Source organism: Mercurialis annua, linkage group LG5 (assembly GCF_937616625.2).
Source record: "Mercurialis annua linkage group LG5, ddMerAnnu1.2, whole genome shotgun sequence".
Lineage (NCBI taxonomy): Eukaryota > Viridiplantae > Streptophyta > Magnoliopsida > Malpighiales > Euphorbiaceae > Mercurialis > Mercurialis annua.
In genome coordinates, this window is record NC_065574.1 from 49,043,961 (window position 1) to 49,062,778 (window position 18,818).

General features: G+C 30.5%; 2 protein-coding genes across 2 annotated transcripts; one reads left to right on the plus strand and one right to left on the minus strand.

Moving 5' to 3' along the window:
- Positions 1-2,418, minus strand: LOC130015561 (uncharacterized). Its single transcript, XM_056105922.1, has 7 exons — positions 2,153-2,418; positions 2,057-2,108; positions 1,661-1,703; positions 1,073-1,206; positions 922-935; positions 512-803; positions 1-343 (listed from the first exon to the last, which is right to left on the minus strand). Exons 1-7 carry the CDS (start codon positions 2,416-2,418, stop codon positions 65-67), a joined length of 1,080 nt encoding a protein of 359 aa, XP_055961897.1. The 3' UTR covers positions 1-64.
- An 8,501-nt stretch (positions 2,419-10,919) lies between these two features.
- LOC126681994 (uncharacterized) lies at positions 10,920-11,303 on the plus strand. Its single transcript, XM_050377549.2, has one exon. The coding sequence runs from the start codon at positions 10,920-10,922 to the stop codon at positions 11,301-11,303; it is 384 nt and encodes a 127-aa protein (XP_050233506.2).
- The last annotated feature ends 7,515 nt before the right edge of the window (positions 11,304-18,818 follow it).

Here is an 18,818-nt window from a genome sequence, read left to right on the forward strand (position 1 = left end):
TGAATACTAATAGTACTTATCATTAAATTGCATAATATCATAATAAAGTTTTCATCAAGCAATTCTAATTAAACATCACAAGAAATGGAGATTGTTTGTCAGCACGGAAGATGGTAACTTTCCAGAGATTATCGTTGATAATCTCAATAGCACAAACATCTCCGATATTCAAATTGTTCTCATCTCGGAAGTCGCCCCATCCATTCCCTAATCTGAAACGATTATATTTCCCTTCAGAAACTTGTTTGCGCAGTCGAACACTCCATTTTCGTCCTTCGGAAGTTTGAAGGTTGATGAATTCAGGAGCTTGCATCAGAATTGTGCTGAATTTAGTTGGCAAATGCTGTACAAATCACAAACAACAAAACATGCTTAACTCAATTCTGAAAACACTTTGTCAAAGTTACTGAGTCCAACATTTCTATGTTTGTCGAGTTCGATATTTCCATGTTTTGTTTCGGAAACATATGTAGGCATTAGGCATATATATATTCTGTTGAAAACTACTTACAACGATACTGTGCTTGAAATGGTATGGCTGCATCAGAATGTTGAAACAGGGCATTTCTGTCTTGAAGTTTCTCCAAGCTTGCGTCGCTTGGCGACTTCCTAGTGAAGTCTTACTGCACTCTCCTTTCTCGGGATTGGTTTTGCGTGCAGGCGTAGTTGACATGATAGGATAGCACATCTCGCAGCCAGAAGGAAGATATATGCTCACTTCGAAAGTATAAAGTGCTTCAAGTCTGAATGTCAGCAAAGATTCACTCTGAATTGAAAAGTCTGGCACAAATTCCAGCCAGTTCCTGTCGAGGTATATATATCTTGTCGTCGAATTTTGTGAGTCCTATTCTCCATGTCTGGCCATTTGAAACAATGAGATTGACATAATCCAGAAACAAATTCCTATGTACCCTCACGAACGCAATCGGAATCATCTGCGTTTACATTTTCAGAACAAACAGAGAAAAAATGGTAAATCATTTTGTACGAGTCTAAGAATATAAAAAAGAAATCAAATAAACAAAGTAGGTCTCAGAATCAAGTCAAGACATAAATATATACTACAATTTACCAGTTTCTTGTCTTGTAGAGTTCTTTGAAGAATTACTTTGAAGAAACTTGGTGGAGGACCTTCATCGGATCTCATTTGAGCAGCCATGAAATGAAGAATATCAAAAGTTGGTGGGGAAGATGATGTTCTTGTTGCTAGTATATCTCAATAATGTTAGCTACATAGCAAATGGAAATCTGAAGTTTCTCTTCTATGGAAGACAGTAACGCAAAGTTGCATGACAAAAAATAGAAAGCCAGCATGGAGTTTTTTGTCTTTTATACTAGATATGCAAGTGAGCCACATACTATTTTAATGGACCTCTGAGATAATACAGTGCCTATAATTGTTGTGTTATAGTGATGGCTTAGGTGGGTGACTTATTAGTATTTATGCTTATTATTTTGCTTAAAGGCTATGTTTGGTTCATGCAATAGAATAGCATGGAATAGAATAGTTATTTCATAAGGAATGGAATAGCCATTCTTTAATTTTTGAGAGGAGTGTTTATTCCACAAAATCATGGAATAGCAATTCTTTAGAATACCTATTCTATGAACCAAAGTAAAGAATTGTCATTCTATACGGAATAGCTATTCCATTCCGCACTTATTCCATGAACCAAGCATGGCCTGAGTAATACACTTAATGCCTGAGAAATCAAATATAACAAGAACATGAGAATTTGTTTAGATGAATAAAAGACTTTAGGACACCCGAGTCCAATTTCCAACAGGATGAAGATCAGAGACACATAAAAATATTCATCCGCATACCCCTTCTAATTCAAGACTCGGTCCTAAGATTAATGTCGGCAGATAAACATCGAAAGTTATTGGAAGTTCAACGTAACATATCTTCATTTTATGACAGCATATTTTGTAAAGAAGCACAAATAGAATACATGGCCTCTATTTAATTTTGTAAAAAAAACAATTTATTTCTTTCTTCGCGTTCTATCAAGCAAAGGCTGTCAATCATCCAAATGACATCAATCTAGAATACCATAATACTAAACCTAAATTCATGAACGTATGAACAAGGGAAAACACAAATTCTGTACAAACATCATAAAACAAGAGCAGCTAATACATACATTACAATGCAACAGCATTTCCTCCCTCAATGTTACGCCGAATGAACACCCTAGAAAACACTTCCAGCATCATCAGCTTTCCCACTATCAATAGCAATAGCACCGAAACTCTAACAGCATTGTGCAACCCCAATCGTATCCCATCAACAGCACAGGAATATTTCACATTTGAGACATCAGCCACGCGTCGATTGAATTCTTCGGATGAGATATCAATGTCTTTCTCAAAAGAATACATAGAAACAAAGGTGTCTATAACATTAGAACCCATAATACTCAATGCCCTGTTGTTCTCTTGCGAGAATGAAGACCAATGTTAGTGAAATTATAGCTTCGGAATGATGAATTGAGAAAAGTATAACTGTTTCGCATATAGTTCCACTGAAGGTTGATCAATTTCAATGGATTTTTTTGGCAATTAAAAGTAGCGGGTGTCGGAGAAAAGGAAAGAAGAGAGCAGATAGAACGAACTTAATTTGTTTCTGTAGGATTTCAGGAGCCAATGCAAATGGTGCGAAGAGTGAAGTAAGAAGAATAACTGATCACTTGGTTATTACATTGTCGTTTATATAACGAAAACGACTTGGTTTAGATCATTGTCCTGCAACAGAATCTTTACGTCCACTGAGCTTCTGCATATTCTTGACCTTAACAATCAATTCTGAGATTCTGAATTTTTCAGGTGCAGGAAAGTTTCAGCATCTGCAACAGCAGGAAATATAGAAACTTCAACCCATGATTTTGTTTTTGAGAGTTATCACTGCCGGTGAGGATTTGATCATTACACGGACACTCAGTCTCACAAGAAGAAACATCAAATTTGAGCATACTGAAATTGGAGAAACCTTTATGCCTAAAGACTAGAAGGTTTTGTTTGGAGATTGAATGATGTTGTGCAAATTCATGTCAACCATTATCAAACCAAATTCAGTCTATTGGTCTATTGGTCTCTTTATACTTTTTATAATTTTGTTTTTAGAATACCGTTGGTGAACCGTGAGTAAACCGTTGATAAACTTATAGTTGACTAATTTTTATTATATCGTTAATAATTTTTTAGTAAACTAAAATTGTGCATATAAAATATAAATTATTTTCTAGTATACCGTTAGAAACATGTTAGTATATCACTGGTTAACTATAATCACAGTTATAAGATTAAAAAAATATTTTTGAAAATAATAAAAGTCAGTATTGCAAAAACAAAAGTACATATTGTATTTTCAAAAACAAACTTTGAAGTTGTACTTTTGATAATATTTTAACTTTTTATAGGTACTTATCTAAAGAGGCCAAAAACTTATTTAGATTAGAGAGAAATTTACTCTTTCTCTAAAATTAAGTTCCAAATTTAGAGTGGGTGGTTGGAGATGGCCTGAATGCTACACTTGATTTTTTTGGATAATTATTATTACTTCCATAAGTGTACATTCGAAATACTGTTCTTCTATAAATTTTGAAAATTACTATTTTCCTTCTCATATATATATTTTTTATAATTGAAACTCCCTTTTAAATGAGTCTTAATTGAAAAAAAAGACATAAAAAATAGCAGTTTTTTAAATGCATAAGAGCTAAAATACTTAAACTCATATAAATAATAATTATTATTTTTTTCTCTTTTTGAAAAAAGTCCCCCTTTTTCTAAAAATCTTCCTCTCATCTAGATCTTTTTTAAAAGATGGGAGAAGGTGATTTCTGATTTTATCAGAAACTTAGTTTTTTCGCCAAATTATTACTTATCTCTATAGTATTTTCTTTTTATAAATAAATCCCTTCATTTGGAATTTTTGTTGTGTTTGAATAAAACAATTTGAGATGTGTTTGATCTATTTTTGTGAAATTTATTGAAAATGAAAATCAAAGAGTTATGATTTAATGGATCATGCAGATCGTATTTAAGATCTACATTGAAGATGAGATTTGAAATGTTTGAAACTTCAAGAATCTAAGGGATTTTAAGATCATGTTTCGATATTTGAACATATATGTATTCTGGTAACGTTTTGATGTTTGAAAAAACCCTATTCGATGATTGTATTAATAGCTCTCATCATTATTTTGAAATACTTCTTTCAATTGTTGAGGAACCTAATCATATCTGTCATTTTCATTATCATCGACGGAAGTTTTAGCTTTTGAAAAAAAAAATTAATTTGACCTGACATATTATTTTAACATCTATTATAACTATAATTTTAAATATCTATTATAAGACAAATACTCTAGTTTTTTAATATGTTGTACAACAATTAATTGATTTATACACCCACAAAGGGGGGCAGAGCGGGGCGGGGGGAGCCACTCAAATTGGGGATGGAAATTGATAAAGAACGTGATAGTAATATTCCACAATTGATACAACAAACCGTTTGAAATCTTCATATCAAATAACTGTAGAAAAATAAGAGGTTCTATTTTCTACTCTTCATCTCAGATATAGTTCAATGAGACGGTTACTATTATTACAAATTGCACGGATCCACTTGTTCATATTGATTTTAGATTTCTTGACATGAAATAAATATTGTTCAAACATCTCCATATTTAATACCACAATTCATCTATTGTAATTTACAACCAAGATTTTGCACTGACTTTGCCTCTTCGGTTTGATTAATAAAGGGTTAATTACATATAAAATCACCACCTTTACACGAAATTGCAAAAATAACATGACCTTTAAAACGTGGCAATTCAGGGCACCACCTTTCATTTCTTTTTCAAAAACAACACGGGCACATTTTTAGTGGCATTTTTGCTGACGTGGCATGACACGTGGCACTCACATTGAGTGTCCAAGTCAGCAAAATTTTATCTAAAAACTTGCCCATGTTATTTTTGAAAATAAATGAAAGGTGATGCCCTGAATTGACACGTTTTAAAGGTCGTGTTATTTTTGAGAATTCGTGTAAAGGTGATGATTTTATATGTAATTAACTCATTAATAAATAATAACCATGCAAATTAAAACATTTCATACAATTTTCAAATTTAATTATTTCTCAAAACCAAATACAAACAGTAAATTCACCATAATTTCTGCAATTCTGAGATCAAACAAACTGTTCTAGATTAACTTTTCAAAAAATATATTTTTCAAGACTTTTTTAAAGGATTGAAGAAGGACCCAATTGCTCAAAAACAATTAAAAAATAACAAACAATTTATAAAATAAAACATCTGGTGGTAGATTAAGACCTCACACGAACCGCCTGAAAAGAATTAACAAAAAAAATTAGAAAATAAATAATAAAATAAATATTTATTTAATAAATACAAAATCATTACCTCGGGGCACCAAATTTGAGGGAACGGTGATGTTTGTCCGGACCTATGGAGCACCATCCCGTAACCCTTATCTACTCATTGCTTACCTGTCGAATTTCTCACAATCCAAAAGTAAGTGACTGTCCCGTCGTCATCAACTTTTGATCTGATATTTGTTACGACAGTAGCATCTTAAACCCCTCGATCTTTATCTCCCTCTATCTATCCCTTTCAAATTTTCTGCCAGTCAAAACATTGTATGCATAAATTTCAAATGTAGATTTTTTAAAGTTTGATAATTTTAATTAGATTAATTCGTTTTTAAACTAATATAACAATAATCAAACTCATGCTACTTTTAGTTACTCAACTTTGTCTCCTAGATAGCTCCGTTAAAGGAAAAATAATCTATTCAATCCGTTATTTGTAGACAGAAATAATTGAATGTATAATGTTTTTTAACAGCTCTCTTCATTATTTTAGAATACTTCTTTTAGTTTGTTGAGGAACCTAATAATATTTATAATTTTCATTATCATCGAAGGAAGTTTTAGCCTTTAAAAAATTAACTTTAGGTGACATATTATTATAGCATCCACTATAACTATAATTTTAAATATCTATTATAAAACAAATACTTCAGTTTCCTAGTATGTTGTACAACAATTAATTGATTTATACACTCACATAGGGGGCGGGGCGGAAGGGGGAAGCCACCCAAATTTGGGATGAAGATTGATAAAGAACGTGTTAGTAAAATTCAACGATTGATCGATACAACAAATCGTTTGAAATCTTCATATCAAATAACTGCAGAAGAATATGAGGTTTTATTTTCTACTCTTCCTCTCAGATTTAGTGCAATAAGATGGTTACAATTATTATAAATTGAACGGAGCCACTTTTTTATATTGATTTTAGATTTCTTGACATTAAATAAATCTTATTCTAACATCTCCATATTTAATACCACAATTCATCTATTGTAATTTGCAATCATGATTTTGCACTCACTTTATCTCTTCGATTTGATTAATTAATAATAACCATACAAATTAAAACCTTCCATACAATTTTCGAATTTAATTATGTCTCAAATCTCAAAACCAAATACAAACAGTAAATCCACCACAATTCTACAATTCTGAGATCAAACAAACTGCTCGAGATTAACTTTCCAAAAAGTATATTTTTCAAGACTTTTTAAAGGATTGAAGAAGGACCCAATTTCTTAAGAATAATAAAAACATAACAAACAATTTATAAAATAAAACACCTGGTAGGTAGATTAAGATCTCACACGAACCGCCTGAAAAGAATTAACAAAAAAAATTAGAAAATAAACAAAAAAATAAATATTTATTTAATAAATACAAACTCATTATCTCAGAGCACCAAATTTGGGGGGAACAATGATGTTTGTCCGGGCTTACAGAGCACCATCATGTGACCCTTATCTGCCCATTGCTCACCGGTCGAATTCCTCACAATCCAAAAGTAAGTGATTGCCCTATCGTCCTCAACTTTCGATCTGATATTTGTTATGACAATAGCATCTTGAACCCATCTATCTTTATATCCCTCTATCTACCCTTTCTAAATTTTCTGTCAGTCAAATCATTATACACAGATTTGAAATGTAGATTTTTTAAAGTTTGATAATTTTAGTTAAATAAATTCGTTTTGAACTTATATAACAATAATCAAAAGAGAATGTAATCAACTTAGCTCCTTCATCAATACCATCACTCATCCATCAACTTATGCTACTTGTAGTTACTCAGCTATGTCTCCCAGATAGCCCCGTTAAAGGAGAAATAATATATTCACTCAGTTATTTGTAGACATAACTAATTGAATGTGTGATATTTTTTTAATTGAATTATATCGACATTATTTTAGTGATGTGATATTAATTTGACAGTCGGGGCATTTATGTTAAAAGCATTACAAACTGACACATTATGTTTATTGATTGAATTTTTATTTACTGCTCATTTTTTGTCATTTTTTTTAGCAGATGTGGTCTACTTGTTGGATATATGAAAAATTTCCAACCACAAAGTTAATTATTGTATGTAGTAGAAAGTTGTTGAGAATTTGAAAACCAAGTTGTCGGATGAGCAGTTGAATTTATTTAGGGAGATTTATTTTGGATTTGTGCTGGATACGCCAAGTTCTATTTTTAAGTCCAAATTATTCACTCGATGTTGCAAGGAAGCTCATTCATTCAGAATAAGATGAAATGTGGTTTGGAGTTGGTGATTTAAGAATCAAATTTAGTATAGAGAAATTTGCAATATTAGTAGGAATCAGATGTAATGAGATCTCAAAATTACTATACACCTCTTTAAATTTCATGATCATGAACAATTTGGATTAGATTCACTTTTCATATAGTTGTTAAGTGGTGGAATTTAAAATTTTATCCGTTTAGGATAAAAATAATTGATCGATATGTATTTTATTCGGTTATTTTTAAAACCGAATGACGTTATTTAATATTTAAGATTCAATTTAACTTAAATGGTAACATTTAGCTCAATGTTTTTAAAAAAAATCAAAATAATCATCTGGTACAAGTGATTTGGTATTTCGAAATCACAATTGGACGACCGTCTCATTTCGCCTCACTCTAATTTTTCCAGTAATTGTGGCCTCTATATTTTTGACACCTTACTTCTTTTAGATTTGTTTTATTTGTGGGAACAAAATACTAATAAAAAGGCAAAAAGGAAATATGGACCAATTAGCCTAAAGTTTAAACTTAATTTATGGCTTTTTAGGATTTTATAAAAGAAACAAAGAAAATGTATAGCATTTTTGACCTGTCATGGCAAAAGCAAGCTTATCTATGATCTGGAGGAAACAACTTTAGATTTTGATGAAGTGGCTGGTCAGCATGCATGCAACTCTATTTTACTTGCTACTAGAATATAATTAAAAGAGGCAATAGAAACAAAAAGTAGTATTGATATTAGAGTTGTGCAAAAATCAAAAAAAGTAATATTGATATTAGAGGTGTGCAAAAATAAAAAAAAAAGTAATATTGATATTATAGGTGTGCAAAAATCAAACCGTATAAAAAATAAACCAATCCGAACTGACGACCAGTTCGATTTCAATATTTTGAATTTTTTTATATGTTTGGGACTTTCAGTTTGGTTCGCTTATAAGTTTTAAAAACCGACTCGGAAAAATCAAAATATTATAGTTTTTTAATTTTTTTAATTTTTTTAATTTTTTAAAAAAATTAGGGTTAATTTCATAAAAAATCACGACTTTTACATTTAGTTTCATTTCAAACACGACTTTTAAAAGTTAGCATATAAAATCACGACCTTCTTTTTTTTTTCAAATCTATCACCAAATTAAAATTCAGTGTGTTTTTTATAATTAAATTTTTCACTAAATCACCAATAAAAAAGACCCAAATTATAAATCCACATCAAATCTTATTCTCTTTCAGTTAGAGTATGTAGAAATAGAAAAATTTAGTCATAAAAAATACACCAAATTTTATGTAGTTGATAGATTTGAAAATATAATGAAAAGTCATGATGTTATATGTCAACTTTTAAAAGTCGTGTTTAAAATGAAATTAGATGTAAAAATCATAATTTTTTATGGAATTAATTCAGAAAAAATATTATCTTATTTCATATTAAAATATTAAAATTCATAATAGATTATAATTTGACTTAAATTTGATTTTTTAATTTAATGTTCATTTTTTTATAAAGTACATTTAAAAAAGAATAGTTTTTTTTCTATTACTGTAAAACCAAAAATCAAACCGAAACAAAATTATTTTCAAAATTTGGCTCAGTCTTTAGTTTCTTCAAAAATTGATCGGTTATTATAATTTCACTTTCAAATCGAACAAAAAAACCGAATGCACACCCCTAATTAATATCACTAGAGAACTTACACTTATCTAATTTTTCTTCTCTCTTTGTTGTATTTAAATTTGTAAATAAAATATAAATGAATTATAATAATTTTTTAATTTTTTTGTTAATAAATTTTTGTTTCCGTTATGGTTGAAGCATTTTTAACTTTTTCGTTCATGACTCAACTTTTAAAATTATCAATTTTAACTTATTTTTCAGTTTTCAGTTTTAATTTAACCATTTGATTAAATTGAAGAGGGAAAAATTCAAATACACTCTTCATTTTGGAAATCTTGATGGTAAAAAGGCAATTTAGAATAATATGAAGTATTATGAAGGACTTGTTTATTTATTTTTCAATTTAATAATGAATATAATTGAAATTGAAAATTGAAAAAAAAAATTAACAGTTTTAAAAGTATGGTCATAAACAAAATAAAATAAAAAAAGATGAGATATTTTTGGATGAATTAGCATTCTATTAAAATAGATTGATATATTAATCATGTAAATATGTATCAAAGAAATACTAAGTAGTTGTTTACAGTTTATAAAGAGATGGGTAAGCTGTATTTTTTTTTTATCATAGATGGAAATTGATTAATAGAATTCCAGGTGTTTAATGTCTTTATTTCGATAATGAAAATTTAAATGTATTCTTTAAGAAATTTATTTTTTAAATTGTGGACGCAGATGTTTGAACTCAAAACCTCCACCGTATCCTATATGAAGGAGCCATATAACGATCATATAATATTTATATTGGGTGTTAGTAAGACTCTAATACAGCAGCATCCATAGTTGCAACAGCGGGAAAAGCAGATTTTTCTCTGCCTAATTTCATCCGGTAAGGATTATGTCGTGCTATGTAAAATCTTCATGTGATGTGTATTTAGTATGATTAACTATTTTAAAATGATAAACATCTCGTTGGTTTGGTATATGAATAACGTTGGACTTGAATAATTGTTCATTTTTGTTTTATAGTTAGAATATTGTTCTCAATATGGTGGGCATATTCTTTGTTTTAGTAGCGTGTTAATTTCTTACTTGGCATGTATAGAAATTGGTTCTAAATTTCTACTAACTCTCTGCCTCACGAAATTAGTCAAGAAAGGTAACAAAGGCATTGAAAAATTGTCAAACTAATCAGAAACCATGTGAAATATTAGGGACCTTTTTTAAATGTACCCTTTTGGCTCTTTTCAGATTTTGAAAACCAATCCATTATTGCCAATTTGCCAAAGCATTTTTCCATAAATTTTTGCAATTTAGTCCCACAAAATGTCCTGACAAAAGCTCATTTGAAAAGGGCTTTTTGGGGTTTTGGTTCTTCACTCAAAAAACACTCCTCTTTTCCCTCTTAAAAAAAAAAAAACTTTTCCAAATTTTATTTCCTACTTTTTTTCATCATTTCCAACTTCCATCTCTTTGCCTTCTAAAAGTTCTTGAATAAAAAAAAACATCATAGATTAGAACCACACAAACCAAATATAAAAATACAAAAAAGTGGTACTCAAAATTTCTAGTATTTTCCATTTCCACCAATTACTTTCAAAAAAAAACCCTCAAAAGTATTTTCAAAAGCTTAAAATCTGATCATTTCTCAATGTCTACGCCACTTGATCAGCAGCAGCAGCAACCACCAACAGAGGTGACCCAGCAAGCCTACACAGCCCACACGGGTCACGGTTCAGTTGGACCCGTTATAGCAGTTCTCGCAGTGATCACCATTCTTGGAGTTATAGCCGGTATGATCGGTCGTTTATGTTCGGGTCGGAGGGTCATGGGTCATTGGCAATATGATTTTGAAGGTTGGGTAGAGAGAAAATGTTCTTCTTGCATTGATGGGAGGATTGACCCACCACCTACAACCCGACCCGCTGATATTCCAGTTGCAGAACCAGTTGAGGATCAAGAAAGCAAAGAAGAAGAACAAGTACAAGAGCGACATAAAAAGAAATCGCATGGAAGCAGTACTAGTGAATCTTGATTCTTGATGTTGGGTTATATTTTTGTAAGGGAAAATTAAATGGTTTATTTCTTTGATAATTCTTGAGTTTATTTTATGATTATGAATTGACATTCAAAGTTTGTTTCAATATGGGGAATGCATTAACACTATAGTGTCTCATGAGCATGGATTACACGTAAAATCATAAAATTGACTAGCCACGTCATCGTTAGGGGTTTATAAAAACCGAATAATCTAACCAAATCGACATTCGACAAATTTAATTCGGTTTGATTTGTTACTATAAGAAATTTTGTTTTTCAGTTCTTATCAATCTTTGATGCGACTAGGGAGACGGATTTTGAGTTCATAGAGAAAAGACAGCGCAGGCGACGTAGGTCATGAGCGAAGCTTATGAGTATTGACAGTTGGCTCTTTTCTAATAAATCTAGGATTTTGAGTTCACCACCTTAATGGCATCAATTTTGGACATTGTATTTCAAAGTTTTAACAAATTGAACCGTAAAAACTAAGCTCGACCGAAAATCAATCGAACCAATTAATTTAGTTCGATTAAAAATTTCACATCCTTATAAATTTGGTTCAATTTGAAGTGAATATACACCCTAAATTTTCACACTTGAATTTTAGTTTAAGTTTTTAAAGTTGTAATCATTAAAACAAAGTAGGAAAACTAGCAAATGGTTTGAAATTATAGATGGTACTATATATAATGGGTTATTATTTTAATTAATTAGAATAATCAATGCTTGTAGTTATTATATAATAATGTTTGCTATTACTATGGTTATAATTATAAACTTATAATAAATATATTGGTTCTTGAGCTAATAGATTTCATTATTTGCAAAATGTAATTGTCTTTACTTATTGTATGGTTGCATTGGATTCTCCTAGTAATGTGTATCTGCATTTGTAAATGAAACATTCCTGAGTTAGGCATAAGAGACAATTTTGGTTTAGGACATTATATCAATTTGAGTCTTTGGACCCCTACTCTAGACAATTTTATGATTTTTTATTTTTTATAGTATGATCAGCTGCTTTATTGTTGTTCCAAATAGAAACCGCATTAACTTTGTTTGGTATGATCAGCCTCCTATTAGACATAATCTTTAAATCTTCTCTAGGTTTACATTTTAGATAAAAATTATCATCTATATTATATGAGCAAACTATAACATTGTGTTGCAGAGGAACTGAAAGGCAAAACCAACAATACTTAAAAGGATATTGGTAGCGGTGCGATCAGCAAATAAAGAGGATAGAACGAGCGAGAAAAGAAAAAAACGATTGGTGATTGAAGAAAAAATGTTGAAAGAGTAAGAAAATAATTAGTGTTTAGAGAACTAAAAGGTATATGTCCCTTCATTCCATAGCGGATAAGAGTAATTAGAAGTATGCACAGGTCGATTGAATCGCTAAACCAAATCAAAATAAATTTTTTTATTAAACAGACAAATCACATATGTAAATTGAACAATATCTGAACAAAAATAATTGTTTAATTTGGTTGATTATTTTGATTAATCTAATAATTGCATTTTATTAACATAATATATTTTTAAAATGTGTTAATTATTCATTACATTATAAATTATATGCAAATAGATATATTTTTTACAAAGTCTAAAACAAATAGATATTTGAATCCTATAAAAAGTTATAAAAAATTTAAATTTCTTTTGAAGTATAAAAATAACATTATATTTAAAATTTAGTCAATTCAATCAGTTTAGTTAATTTAGAGATTTTAAATTGAAGATCAAATTAAATGAATTAGATTTTTTAAAATGTAACAATAAACAAAACTAAATTAGCTAGAAATCAAACTAAATTAACACTTATTTTAATTTGTTGTATCAATTGGGTTATACCTCTACCCCTGGGAGTAATGACCCTGTAAAGGAATTCAATAATAAGAGATTGACTTTTTGTAAGTAAAAGCATGTGATGATAGACAGCTTTTGTCTCAAAATACCCACAATTTCAAAATGGAGCTAATAAAAGGGAAATAAAAAGTTGATTGTACCCATCAAAACTCTTCTTTTTGTACTCAAGGACTTTGATTCTCCTGTACTGAGTGGCCATTTCAATATTTTTGGGATAAGGTACAAAAATGACCCTAATATTTATCCAAAATCTCAATTGGCTCTTTTATATTTTTCCAATCTTAATTTAAATCTTCATATTTCATCCCTTAATAAAAAGAGGAACTTACACCATTTACCAAAAAAGATGAAAATAATTACAAAAGTATATGTTGACTTTTTTCATTTACAAAAATATTAATAATATTTACAAAAGTACAAAAAAATAAAAAAAAATATCAAACATACGGTGTATACTGTGGGTATAATGTTAGTATACTAATAAACTAACATTATATCAACATTGTACCAAAATTATATCAACATTATACATACTGAGATTTTATTAATATTAAATAAAAATTTACCAAAATTACATCAAATCGTATACTGAAAATTAAATTAATAATATACCAAAATTATACCATCAGTATACCAAGAGTATACAAATTTTCTAGTTCATTACCAACTATAGTGAAAAATACACATAAAAAAAATACATGTTATCAACTAGAAAATATATATAAAAATTTATAATCAATATACCAAAAATATACTGAAATTATACCAATAATAAACCAAATATTATTTTTAAATTATCTGATTTATAGTTTAATATTCCAAAATTATACCATAATTATACCGACATTATACAAATCGTACTTTTGTAATTAATTTTCATTTTTTGATACTTTTGTAATTAATTTTAAGTCAGTCGTATTTTTGTAAATAAAAAAAGTTTACAGGTACTTTTGTAAATATTTTTAAAATTTTAGGTACTTTTGTCATCGTCCCTAATAAAAAAAGCACATGAGTTAACAAGATCCATTCCCGTTAAACTGCCTGGCGTGCCACGTTTTTTTAGTTACAAGGCTCCAACGTGTAAACATATGTTAAAAGATACAAAAATGACCCTAATATTTACTATAAGTCTCATTTAGTTCCTTAAAGTTTTTTAGATTTCAATTTTGACATTAATATTTTTGGCCAAATATATGGATTGAACCCTCTCGTTCGGTTCGGTTTTAAATTTGGACTCTAATGAACTGTTTTTCGATGATGGTACTTAACGTTATAAAATAATTTCATATCGGACACTCCGAACCTAAAATGCCACGTGTCCGTTAGTGACTGGCCAACCTAGCGATGACATATTAGGTTCGATGGTTCATATTTGCCAATCATTAATGGACATATGGCAGTTTAGGTTCGGAAGGTCCGATTTGAAATTTTTTTACAACGTTAAATACCTCTATCATTAGGATTCAAATTCAAAACCGAACCAAATGTGAGAGTCCAATATGTACATTTAGTCAATATTTTTTGAATTGAATGTCTCTATTAATAAATATGATGTGACATAAATTTAAAAACTTATGGACATGCAAACTATTAATTTTATAAAAAATAGTAATATAACAAAATTAGAGGACAATTTTTTCATACTATTAGTTTTTATTAAATCATAATTTTATTGGCCAAATGTACAGATTGGACTTTTTCGTTTGGTTCGGTTTTGAATTTGGACCCTGATGAATTTTTTTGATAGAGGTATTTAACGTTGTAAAAACAATTCACATCGGACCGTCTGAACCTAAAATGTCACATATCCGTTGGTGACTGGCCAACTCAGCGCTGACTTTTCGAAATAAAATGTTTTCGATGGCCCAGTTTTTTTTTCTTTTAATAAATTTCTAAATAATATTCTTATTTCTTCTAAAATTGTTAGAACTCGAAATTTTTTTTTTCATCTTTATATTTTTTTTCAAATTTTTTATATTAGGTTCAATAGTTTACATTGGCTAGTCACCAATGGACATATGACATTTTAGATTCGTAAGGTTCTTCCAATTAGTGAAGCGGGAGTCGGAGATTCAACCCAACCTGTACTAGGAAGGATACAATTATGCTCGAGCCACCTTCGGTTTTTACAACGTTAAATACCTCCATCAAAATAGGGTCTAAATTTATAAACCAAATCAAACGTAAGGGTCCAATATGTACAGTTAGCCAATTTTGATTTATGTATAAAAATAAACAACTGATCGACCAATTTTTTTATTAATAAAATTATAATTTATTTGCTAAAATTAAGAAATTTAAGTACGATATTTAAAATAAAAAATTATATTACTAATATATAAAAAATTATATGGCAAAACAATTAGTACTTTAAGGACTTACGAGCATGCAAAATCATAATTTAGTCAGAATTAGTGATGTAACTTTTTTTTAGTTACCGTAATTTAATTACTTTTATTATGTGAGTAAATTATAATTTTATATCAATAAGAAAAAAAAATCGAGATGATTTTTACTTGTTTATTTGTGTGAATTAAATAAAATCATGTCTTAGTAAAAAAATAGTTGTATAAAAAATATGACATCTAACTTTTTTATATGATTAATTTTTACTAAATCAAGATTTTATATTTCCATATGTCATTAAATTGATGTCACCTAATATTAATTTATGAAGACATTCAATTTTAAAAACATTAAAGTCATAATTGAAATTCGAAAAATATTAAGTGTCTATATGAAATTCAGATTATACATCAGAGTCATTTTTGTACCTTTTTACTAATATTCTATGCCACGTTGGAGTCTTGTGGCAGGAAAAACATGGCACGTCAAACATCTTAACGGAAATGGATGTTTCTGTTAACTCGTGTGTGTTTTTATAAAACGATGAAACATGAAAATCCAAATTGAGATTGGAAAAATATAAAAAGACCAAGTGAGATTTCAAATAAACATTGGGGTCATTTTTGTACCTTATCTCATTTTTTTAGAGCACCAATTGAGTTCTTTTTTCTCGTAAATTTTTGTTGTAAAGCTAGTAAGTAATTATAAGCAACTAATTGTAAAGGTATCCAAACTATCGTATTTTTATATTAAAATTACCGATTTATTTTTAAATTTTAATTATTTAGTTTAGTTATTAAACTTTAGTTTCATTTTAACAATGGGTTTTCTGATTAAAAATACATACGTGACCGTTATGCTTGTTCATAAGCACGGGTATCCGCCTAGGTCCGTCCACCTGGAGAGAAGTTTACACAATAATTTTTTATTTCAAGTCTTGCCCGAGTCCGAAAAAATCCTCTTATATTATGGGGGGCTCGGCCTTTTATTTGTGTATACATTTTCATTTAAATTTTAAAAAGCCTTACACGAGCCCGCAAAAATAGAGTGTCAAGGCCGGGATTGGGCAGCAAAAATAAAGCCCGGCTCCGGTGGTCTCAGCCCGAGTCCATCCGATTAACATGTCTAGTGGCAGCCAAATTTTACTTTTTTTATATAAAAAAATTGACATGTATGCATAATTTAGTTAAAAATTTACAGTTTAATTAAAATTGGGTATAAATTATAAAAAAAAATACAAATACAAATAAAATACGATTGTCACTAATCCGACTGTGATGTCAGTATTTTGGCTGAAATATTTTTGTTGAAATGAAATTAAAATTTAATAACAAAATGAAACAAATCATAGTTCAATCACCAAAATTAAAAATATAATAAAACAAAAGTTTGGTCACCTTTGAATCAATGATCCAAGTAATTCAAGTAAAATTAATTTGATAATTAATCTTTGAAAGAGATGGTTCAACTTAAACTTAAATGTCCCATATATATTTATGGGCTTCGTACATAAATGCTTGATTTGGGCTTGGTCTTTTCAAAAACACTCTCCAACTAAAAAGTTAGCACATTTACGCCTTTTTAGATTGAAAGATAACAAACATACTTTATCTCTAATAACAAAATCACAGGTTAAATAAATTCAATACCGTTCCGACCACCGTTTAATAAAAACACCATTATTTAACAAATCACTGCCACTTCCCACCACCCTTTACAGAGCTCAAATAAATTCAATACCGTTCCAAACTTTCTTTCTCCTATTGTCGGCTAATAATCACCGACGGTCCTCGACTTTTACCCCAAACTTCCCAAAACCCCCAATACTTTCAAAAGCTTCCCTAAACCCCCCAACCTTTGTGGCGGCGCCATTCACGGCCCTTATAGACAAAAATACCCCTCAGCGCCGTCATTTTTTGGCGGCTGTCATTTAAAAAAAAAAAATTGGCGGCGCCATGTCAGCTGACACGTCATCAAAATACACTAAAAATTTGAAAAACCCAAAATACCCCCAAATTAATATTTGAAAAAAAAATCTACCCTAACCAAAATCATCAACCCAACACCCAACCCACCCGACCCATCCCACTCGGCCCAACCCATCCGACCTCTCCGGTCGTCTTTTCAGGTGAGAAGACGACCGGAGCAGGTCGTCTTCTCAGGTGAGAAGACGACCCAGCTGGGTCGCCTTCTCACCTGAGAAGACGACCCAGCTGGGTCGTCTTCTCGTCTTCTCAGACGAGCTGAGAAGACCAACCGGTGGTCTTCTCAGCTCGTCTGAGAAGACGCTTGAAGGAACGACTGTTCCTTCAAGATCTGTTCTTGAAGGAACAGATCGTTCCTTCAAGCTGTTCTTGAAGGAACAGATCGTTCCTTCAAGAACGGATCTTGAAGGAACATATCGTTCCTTCAAGATCTGTTCTTGAAGGAACGATCTGTTCCTTCAAGAACAGCTCTGTTCTTGAAGGAACGATCTGTTCCTTCAAGAACAGCTCTGTTCTTGAAGGAACAGATCGTTCCTTCAAGAACAGCTTGAAGGAACGATCTGTTCCTTCAAGAACAGATGCCCGGAGGGCGGCGGCCGACGGTGGTGGACTATGGCGGCAGGCTACGGTGATTGAAAAATTGACCGGGTGGGTTAGGTTCGATTGGTGTGGTTCGATTTGATTGAGTGTTTAGGGGTATTTTGGGTGTTTCAATTTTTTTTTAGATATTTAATGACGTGTCAGTGGACACCTGGCGCCGTTTTTTTTTTTTTTAAATGACAGCCGCCAAAAAATGACGGCGCTGAGGGGTATTTTCGTCTATAAGGGCCGTGAATGGCGCCGCCACAAAGGTTGGGGGGTTTAGGGAAGCTTTTGAAAGTATTGGGGGTTTTGGGAAGCTTGGGGTAAAAGTCGAGGACCGTCGGTGATTATTAGCCCCTATTGTCGTCTTAAAGCTCAGTTTCAGCCAGTTTTCTTCTTACTGAGGCCTCTCGCTCCGAGCTTTCCTCCGATTTCGATCGTTGTTGGGTGTTTTTTATTTTTTTGGTTTTTACTCAATATAACTTCTGTTTAATATTGTTGATTTTTTAGGATTAGTAGAAATTTAGGATTAGTAGAAACTGAAATTGAATTTTAAATTAATCTACTGCTATATTTTGTAATTTTTCAATAGATGAAAAATATGGGTGAGTTTAGAGCCAATAACAATCTAACTTTGTTGTATGAAATTAATGCTTGTTTCATTTTCAATGTGTTGGTAATAATAGAGATTGCAAGCTTGTTAATTGATTTAAAGAATTTATCAACTG